At 33.9% G+C, this 10,618-nt stretch overlaps 1 protein-coding gene across 1 annotated transcript; it reads left to right on the top strand.

Annotated features, from left to right (window-relative positions):
- The first annotated feature begins 3,374 nt into the window (after positions 1–3,374).
- On the top strand, positions 3,375–8,438 carry LOC136274389 (RNA exonuclease 4-like). Its single transcript, XM_066081026.1, is given in 4 exon segments — positions 3,375–3,561; positions 3,895–3,983; positions 4,106–4,255; positions 8,014–8,438. Coding segments are annotated over 4 exon segments (558 nt in total). The 5' UTR covers positions 3,375–3,386; the 3' UTR covers positions 8,158–8,438.
- The last annotated feature ends 2,180 nt before the right edge of the window (positions 8,439–10,618 follow it).

The following is a 10,618-nucleotide window of genomic DNA, read 5'->3' on the forward strand; positions in this document are numbered from 1 at the left end:
AGAACTGACATCTTCAGAACCAGTCTCAACAACAGCGTCTGTCCAAGTCTATGCGAAAGCCATGATAAGCCATCCTTAGAAACAGTGTTTTTGAACTGCTCATTTCGAGGCTTAGAAACAAGCGACAGTCGTAAAGTTACAAATATCTGGCAATACCACAATACAACAGTACTCCTGGACAATAACGAGATCTCGTCATTGAAACACTTTACTGGGAAATTTCTACGGAACGTGAAATGCATTGATTTATCAAACAACATGATAACCGCCATTCCTCGCTCGTTTCTGCGAAATCTGGAAAAAGCGTCCTCGATAGATCTGTTCTGTCCAGTATATTTCGGGGTCTGTTCTTGAGGACGTGTGTTCTAAAAATTGATGCAGTCATCCCTTGCAAGTGCTCGGAACTGTGGCTCAGAGATTGGCTGATGAACCATGACTGTGGCGATGACCTTGGATTCACGTGCAGGGACACCGGCTTTAGCATTCGCAATACCTCAGAGTTTGACGTTTGTGAACACGAAGATGGTACATATATCTGGCATTTGTTATCATTCCGATTGCATTGATCTTCAGCGTGCATTATTTTAGAATTGAAGTTTATCCTTTAAACAGAGAGGTCATTGCATTCCGTAAAACAAAAGAACAAGACTATAGGTTTGATATTTATATTTGTTGTGAAGAAAATTCTCCCGAATTAACAAAATGGCTTAAAGACGTCTTTTTACCTTATTTTGAATTGCAGATATATCGAGTTCATTGGACTGAGCCGGATTTCCTCCCGGGGTTTTCGATATTTGATCAAGTGTTATCATCCGTGATAAAATCTGCAAATTATGTCATATTTCTATCGTCTGCGTTCTTTGGCTTACAAGAACACGAAGATACAAAAATGAATATGGAATGGCGCCATATCTGGAACTCGTACCGAAACAAACAAAGCAAAAACTTATGTTAGTTAATTTTGATCACGTGAAATATTCGAACTGCTACGATAGGATCATTAAAGCATTTATACGTTTGAAACTTTTCTTCAGATTTGAAAAGCATCTTTTGAGTGATATCTAAGAGAAATTGGACAACCTTTACGTGCTGGGAGAATGGTTGATAACAAGAAGCCGGTGTATCGTCATATTCCAGTAGAGGAGCTCAACACAAACTTTTGTACATATAAAAAGTAGTTTTATCTCAATTTATGCTATTTTGCTTTTGATTTTTTATATTTTAATGTAAATATTATTCCTATGTAGATTATATTTAATGTTGTTTATGACATTTAGAAACCTCTTTTTTCTATGACATTTCTTTAACTTTTGAAAAATGTACATGTACAATGTAACGGATTAAACAATAACAGAATAATTCCCCAATATTTTGTGCCTGCTAAAGTGTGAGCTATAAGTTTAATCTCACGTGGTGCGGAGTCTTGCACGGGATTTGATCACACCTTTTCAACATGGTCTTGAAGCAGTGATACATCTGTCAGAAAATGACTTGGAGGTTTTAGGTATTGATTGGTTGTACTGAATTTATTGTAACAAAAAGTAAATCAGTCCCAAACTAACCCAATTATTTGTGCGCCAGAAATTGCGAAGTTTTTGTATTGGTCGAACTGCACGTAGCTCTGGGACATGGTGTAACCCTATTTTTTCGTAGAGCTACAAACCTGTAGCTCATGCACAGATCTAGAGGGGGTCAAGGGTCTAGACATCCCATCCCCCTTGCAAAATTCCAATTCCTTTCAATTTTCATAATTATAAAATTACCAAAAATATGCCTCAGAATCCCCGGCAAACTAAAATAACCGTCGGAGCCTCTCCTCCTGGAAAAAAAAATTCTCGATCCGCGCATGCAGCTACTTGCAGATGTAGCCCTGGTTTGACAGTTTTAGAATTGGAAACAATAAAATCCCGTTTTATATTTAAACATTGAATTTTGGAGAGTTGTGTTAATAATAACATGTCTGGTTAAAATGTGAACAAGAAAAATACGAGGAAGTTCTATGGCAATGTGCGTTTAACGGAGTCTCCAGTCGATGAAAAGTTAAAGTTTAATGCACATACTATGCACTGGTGGTATTTAATTCCTATAAAAGTAATTTCATACATAAAATCAAATTCCATCATAAACATGTGAATTTTCTCTTCTTAAGAAACGGTGGAAAAAAATAGTTTTACAGGTTGAATGTGTGACGCGCTGTCTTTTAATGGTCGAGACTAAGATTAAGATGTCACAAATGTAGAAAAATCAGGTCCCACCCGGGGAAAGGCGACCCCCACGCCTTCCTTCCACATATACGGTCTCCTTTCGTGATCGAATAATGGGTTAACCGTTATTGCTATTACTTTAAACAATGCAAAATTTAACCCCTTTTCCTTATCAATATCCAAGTGTTAATACAGATGTTTAGATCGTAAAACAACACGTCTGTTTTAATCGCAATCATACGATACAGTAAATTTAGTTCTCAATTTACACCCTTCACCAGACCGGCATGATTGTAGGCATACATTTCAAACTGTGTAGACAGCAGCGGAATTTGAATCTTTGAATGTATGCAGGCCAACCGGTATTATAACATGAATTTTAATTACTTCTACACCACCAATTTATATATTTACATAACGGCGTTCATGGTGAGATCCTATCTATCTCAGTCAAACTTCGTTATCTCAAACTAGATGGGACTGTTTAAAAGCTTCGAGATATCCGATTATTCGAGATATCGAGGGTACAATACTTAAAAAAAATAGTTGGGACTTACAAATCACTTCGACATATCCATTGTATTCGAGATATCGTTGATAAATAAATGTGAATGCTGCACTTGAAGTTCGCAAACCTGATGTAGAAATTTAAATTTCCTGAATCAAAGATGTGTCATAGATGTATTTGTTTTAAGAAACAGGGATTTCTGCGCATTCAAAACTTTTGATCTGATTTGATGTCCTCCTTTTTTTACTCTGCCAATTATATCTTTGGCATCTACTTGTCTCCTACAGCTTAAGGTACATCAACCTACTCACAAGATAGATAACTATGATTGGAGTAAATGACTAAATTGCTTCTTTCTTGAAAGAAGTTGATTTCTAACAAATGCTGTTCCCACAAGTGTTATAAATTTTTGTGCATTTTAAAAATCTATTGAAAACTCAGTACCACAAAATTTACATTTTATCTGAGTGAACTGATGGTTGATGTACCTTTTAATTTTTTGTGACTATGTATTTTTTTTTCCTTGTTTATTCTTATAATCTAAGCATGCACTAGTTTGAACTTTTCCAATCAAAGCTCACCAATGACATGTACATGTAATTTTGTTGAGAACTTGTTGGTTGATGTACCTTAAGGTTAATAATTGACCTTGTAGATTGACCAAGGTCGTTGCTATGGCCTGTGAGATGGTTGGGGTAGGGAGGGAGGGCAGGAAAAGCATGCTGGCCCGGGTGTCCGTTGTTAACCAGCACGGGCACTGTGTGTACGACCACTTCGTCCGGCCGATGGAGGAAGTGGTCGACTACCGCACCAAGGTCAGTGGAGTACGCAAACACGACCTTGAGAATGGTACGACCTTGAGGTGATACTGATTATTTTTAATTTGAAATAAACTGATAAATGTTCTGTTTATAAATAAAGTACCAGTAGTGATTATTTATACATAATTTGTTTTTCTTCAAATTTTGCCAATGTAATAGATTTTGTAAACATGGTAAATGATTTATTTTTCCAATACAATTAAACTATTCTGTTTAGAAATGAATTCATGTAATCAATATTAACAACATTTTACACAAGATTTTAAAACTGATTTGAAATGAAAAAGGTGTCTCACTGTTGTATAAATTTCATGCTAATGATGATGATATTGCTAGCGTATATTATCTCTTGTTTCATAAGGTAAGGGGTTTGCCGTAGTCCAGAAGGAAGTCGGAGAAATACTCCAGGGGAGAATACTTGTAGGGCATGCCATTCAACATGATTTACAGGTTCATGAATAAATACATTTACATCCCAAAAATTCAGGAATTATCTATTATTCTTAGAATTTTTATCTCAAACAATTTGATGGACAAAAACAAATATTGACATATATTTGTTTATTTCTTAGGTTTTGTACATTGGACACCCTTAAAAAGAAATTCGGGACACTTCACGCTACAAACGTTTCCGGTAGCTGACCAAAGGGATAACTCCGTCCCTGAAGAAACTGTCCGCTCAGGTCCTTGGGGTCAGTGTACAGGAGGGGGAGCACAGCTCTGTAAGTAACAGTGTAGAAGATTTGAAAAAAGTGTAGGAAATGGTGTAGAAAACATAAAGACAATGTGTTGAAAACGTCCAAAATGTGAACAAAAAAGTGTAGAATACATGTAGAATATGTATAACAAAACAAAAGTCCACTTAAGGTGTGATGGGACGCTATGGGACATCATTGTGGGTTAAAACACATCACATTTAAGGTCAACAAATTAACCATCAGATTTGCCTTAAATTTTCAAAAATGGTTTGTTTACCTAAAAACTATTATAAACTAAACAAAAAATCCATTAATTTTACCTTTTAAATTTTGGGTATTTTCTTACAATGCTATCTGTTTTCGTCCGTCGCTGTGCGTTGTGCGTCCTCCTTCGTGCGTTAACATATTAACATTTTAAGATTCTTTTCTGGAACCACTGAACCAATTTCAACCAATTTTGGCATAAAGCATCTATGGGTGAACGGGAGTGAAATTCATGGCTCTTGTCCCCCTGGGGTCTGCGGGGTGGCGGTAAAACCATAAAAATTAATGCAATCTTTTTAAAAAAAATTTCTTTACTCATAGGCATCAAGAAGTCAAACTGTTGGCATAATTGTAATAAGCATTGAGCCCTGTACTATAATTGTAAAATTCATGGCCCCTGGGGTCAGGGGTTCAGACTCTAGGGTGGGGCCAATATGACCATATTGTAAAAATGTATTAGATCTTAGAAAATCTTCTTCTTTACTCTCATATACATTTTTTAAAAACTAAATGCATGGTTATGATGTCCACGAAGTCTTCTACCTAAAATTTGAAATTCCTGACCCCTGAGACATGGGGTTTAGACCCTAGGGAGGGGCCAATATAGCCATATAGTGAAAATGTATTAAATCTTAGAACATCTTCTTTATTCCCACTCGTGTGAGGGAAAAAACTTAATGCATTGTTATGATGTCCACGAAATCCTCTGCTTTAATTGTGAAATTCATGGCCCCTGGGGTCAGAGGGTTAGGCCGTAGTGTGGTGGGGTGGCAATATGGCCATATAGCCATACAGTGTTAATGCATATTATGTTTACAAATCTTCTTCTCTACTCTCTATGGCCATACAGTGTTAATGCATATTATGTTTACAAATCTTCTTCTCTACTCTCGCACATCTGTAAAAAAAACTGACTTCATAATTATGTTAACCAAGAAGTCCTCTATTAAAATTGTAAATCTTATGTCCCCTGGAGTATGGGTTTTGACTCTAGGTCGGGGCCAAAATGAATGTATAGTGTAAATGCATATACTGGTTAAAAATTATCCTATCTACTCCCACACACATGTAAAAAAAACTGAATTCATGATTTTGTAAACCAGGACGCCCTCTAACAAAAGTATTAATTTCATATCCCCTGAGGTAGGGGTTCTGACTCTAGGGCGGGGCCAAAATAGTCATACAGTGTTAATGCATTTAATATTTTAAAAATCGTTTTCTTTACTTCTGCTGATACTGAATAAAAACTGACTGCATGTAAAGAAAGAAAATAAAGCCATCTTTCAAAATGTATAGGGTTCTTAATGCAGGGTGTGGCCAAAATGGTCATTAAGTGTTAATGTAAAATAATTAAATAATGTTTAAAAAACATCTACTGACACAGAATAAAAACTGACTGCATATTTAAAAAAAACCCAGTAATCTGTAATCTTTAATAATATTTCATGTCACCTACATCTAAGGTAAAGGTTATGCCTTGGGGGGGGGGGGGGGTTATATATTTGTCTTATTACTTTATTCTGCTCAGGAATTTCAATGAAAGGAATGAGTAAATTCACATATTTAGAAAAGAGAAAGAATGTAGCTGTCTATCAAATTAAAGATATTGTAAAACTTTGCTGCATTTGGAAAGAGTTCAGGCAGTTAAGGGAGTGATCTTTTCTTGCCTCTTCATAATGGAGTTATCTTCCTTTGTTTGTTCATATTTAGTATTCAATCATTGAATATAAGGTAATTAAAAGTTGTATGATCAAGAGCGTTATGCAAGTATTTTTATCATTTGAAACAAAAACAGTTTTTAAACTCTCTAGATAAACAGATAGACATGTTAATAGTAAAGTAATAGTTGGCTAACCAAAATCATTGATAAGCAGTACATGTAAAATGATTTTGGTATAAATGCCAGATGGTGATCAACTGTAAAGGAACGTTGAATATAAAAAAGCTGAAACAGGAGAAGTGAAAATCATTTGATAGCTTATACAGCTTTTTTTGTTTCTATTTAAATGCCCACAGGGAGAGTTTCTGTCTGCCCCTGGGGATGGGGAATGGTAATTTGTTTTAAATAAAACATGTATACTAGCCATCTTGTTTTAGTTTATCTATAAAAACATACACACATAAAACATATCTTGAAAGTTAACCAATATGGGAAAATCAATTTCTATCAGTCTTGCACTTTTTCAATATCAGGTCATGCACTCTATTATGATCTTTAAGTTTTTCGCTAAAATTATAGGTTTCTTAGTCCTTTTTGAAAGATTTCAGGCATGGAGGTGGTCATCATTACAATATTATAATATTTCTACTCCAGAATGAAACTTAATTAAATGCATATATGAGACTCCTCGACAAGTTTGTGTATGGACTATGGTACTTAGGTGACTCTTGTTATATGTAGCCTCTTTTATGAAGGAGATCAATATAGTCTAAAAATGGCCATGTCCATCGAGCCCTCTTAAGGTGGTATAGGACAGCTCCATAAAGTGGCGTACATCCTATCGAAATAAACATTAAAATCAAGTATATTTTTATGATTTTTTTCTTTCCAATAATTGTGACCTAACATCGAGTCAAGTACGAATCTTTAAATCATGAGTTCGAATCCCATTGGCTGGTTTTATAATTTTTAGCGCTTTCCCAAAATTTCTAAAACATATATTTGGTCAAATATTGTAAAATTTAAAAAATCTAAAATGGTGAAAGTATCCTGATAATAATGTACTTTTATCCACATTGATATCGACAGGTGTCCCATACCACCTAAAACATAATCACCGTTTTAAGATTTTTAAATCACACAACATTTGACATTAAATACATACTAAGAATTCTTATAAAGATGGGTATAAAATGTAAAAGCTCGAGTGGGTTTCAAACTAACACTGTAATCCAACTTTTATTCGCCATGACTTTATTTCGCAATTTACTACCGATAACTGATTCGCAACGACTAACATTTGCGACCAACCTTATCCAGATCCTTCTTGGTATAAGAACCATAAGACAAAGACTGGTTTGCGGCGAGAAATATTCGCAACGACGAGGTCCTTGCGAACCTCCCGAAAATTTCTCGCACGTAAATGAAAGTTGGTTTACAGTGTTTGCACAAAATGGAGGTGTCCCATACCTCTTTAAGGCCAATGAACCTCTGGTAAGATAGATAACTGAGATAAACAACTGCAAGTAACATATATCATTGTCAAAAGGCATTCTTATTTTAGATTCCTCCTCGAAAATTATGCTGATATTGTAATGATAAATTGCAATATAGATTTCAAAGATTTTTAGAATTATAATCACAACAGCAGGATTTTAAAGATTATGCATAAGGATGATGAACCTTAAGTTCTCTGTGGACATGAAGTTAGGACCTCATTAGGCACCTTATTTGATTGTGATAATGAGGTTGTGATTTAGAACTTTAATACTTCATTAACAAGGTTTTACTATTTTAATTGTAATTTGGCACAAGAATTTGGTATGAATAGCAACCTTTTCTTCTTTCACTTAAATAGGGACAAGACACCGGAGCCATATTGGCAATGTATACCATGTACAGGAAACAGTGGCAAAAGGAAATAAAAGAGAAAACAAAAACAGGGAGGAAAAACAAATCACACCAGAAGAAAGTAATGGACAAAAAACCTATCAGACAATAAAACATGGGTTGTTACCAAGGAGACTGTGATACCATCCTCCCTGTTAGAAAGAGATTAGATGTGTTCATTACCTGATAAACTACAATGTTTCATACGATCCTTATATCACCTTAGAGATGTATGTATGTAGCATGTTTATTGTTTCATGTGATCCCGATATGAATGGTTAATGAACAATGTATTATTTTTTAAAGCAACAATTTTGTGACTTTTCATTATGACATAAATGTTCATATCAATTTTTACAAGTAAACACTTTGAAAATACGCGCATTATTAAGTATCATTATCATTATATAAAAGGCAATGCACTGCCATATAAGAATCACGTGGTATATGTGTATTGCAAAATGTACAAAGTGAAGGGAAGAAATATTTAGCTGTTTAACAGATAAATATCAAAAACCAAATAAATGCATTTTAGGAAAACTCTACAACATTATTATTTGAAATAAAATATGTGTGTTTTTAATCAACAAATCAATTTCAGGAAAGTACTATTGATGGTCCGTGACTTACTGAATATAACTGTTTGTCTCTCAATTATTGATGGTCCGTGACCTACTGAGTATGACTGTTTGTCTTTCAATAGATGACATGATTAAATGTGGTATGGGACATCTCCATAATGTGAGATACCTCCTATCGAAATCAACAATAAAATCAAGTATGACTTTATGACTTTATAACTTTTTCTTTCCGAAAATTGTTACCTTACAGCGTAGCGCAATCGGCATTACCTATGAAATTGTTAGTCATGAGTTCAAATCCCGCTGGTTATTTTATAGTATAAACCTTTCCAAAAATGTTTTAAAACAATTTTTTTTGTCGAATATTGTAAAATTTTAAAAAATTCGAAACAGGTCAAAGTATTTTGAATATAATGTACTTTTATCCACATTTATATAAACAGGTGTCTCATACCACCTTAATTATTTGTATGTTATAAAACAATTGGTTTGAATTACTGTAAACGCAAATACCATTGGCTGTGTATTTATTTAGCGTTTTTGACGGAAAAGGACGTCCGCTAAATCAAGTATATCGTCAAATATATACTTGTTTGTAGATAAATGGGTACCTTTAGAAATGCGCTAAATCAAATTCAAGCAAACTTGTTGAATAATCGTTTTTCGCCAAATATCATACACGCCAAATATAATACGTTTTCAGTATCAGATTTCTAAATACTGATTAGCATATTAGAGAAAATTTAAGACAATTCCAATTCTAGAGGGACTGAGGTAGTGCTCACCGATTTAATAAATAAGAAAAAATGGAAAAAATCAAATCGGAAAAGCAGTTTTGATTGAAGATTATGATAACAGGATTATAATAATGGGAGAGAGAGAAATTTAAGCTTTTTTGGGAAAGCAAGTTTATTGGCGCGGAGGAACTGGACTGCTTTTGAAATTAACAAAGTTTGTATATATATATATATATATATATATATATATATATATATATATATATATATATATATATATATATATATATATATATATATAATCAAAAAAGAAAAAGAAAATGAACAGTTCCAAAGTTTCTATTCATAGTGAATAGAAACTTTGGAACTGTTCATTTTCTTTTTCTTTTTTGATTATTTATACTGTGTGATATCACCTTTCACTCATTTTGGATTATATATATATATATATATATATATATATATATATATATATATATATATATATATATATATATATATATATATATATATATCCAATTTGCTCTCTGTCATGTTTGGTTAGTTTTTGACTAGCCATATATTCCGTACTGGACCATTGATAGATTCACGGTCACTCTCTCTAGTAAAAGACCGCTGACCACTGACCTATATTTAACACTCGCCCTGTTGGTCTCACGAACACGTCGTCTTCCCTGACCATGGGACGCACACAGTAGGCAGCTACAAGGTAAGGTTGTTTTTTTTTTACCTGCAGGTTTTATCTCAAAGAAAATTTTGTATTTATCATTTAAAGACAGAAGTCGCCGTGCAACGCGGGAAGGGTAGAGGAGGCTGGGCCCACCCCTCTTTGGAATTTTACTGATTAGGAATTGTTCTTTTAGATAACAATATTTGTGTGGGAAATTGGCACCGAAAGGTAGTATATGTGTTAAATGAAATTCAGTTCGATATTTGTTAGCAAATTTCTCGGGGATTTATACCTTCAAAAAATTTGAAAACATCAATTTCTAGCCATGTACTGTTCTCTGGACGTGTACATACAATATAAATATCCAATGGTTTTATATGATAATTAAAATCTGATTATTTAAAGGAATTCTATTTAATTTTATCACAAGTAACAAATAAAGTTTTGTGTGTACATCAAATTACTTCGCCCCCACCCCCTTCCGATATTATGCTGGAGATAGTCGAAGTGTTGTTTGTATAACAGGCAATTCCCTCTGTTACATTAAAAGTTTAAAACCAAAGATTTATAAATTTTACTTTTATA

Source organism: Magallana gigas, chromosome 4, assembly GCF_963853765.1.
Source record: "Magallana gigas chromosome 4, xbMagGiga1.1, whole genome shotgun sequence".
Taxonomy (NCBI): domain Eukaryota; kingdom Metazoa; phylum Mollusca; class Bivalvia; order Ostreida; family Ostreidae; genus Magallana; species Magallana gigas.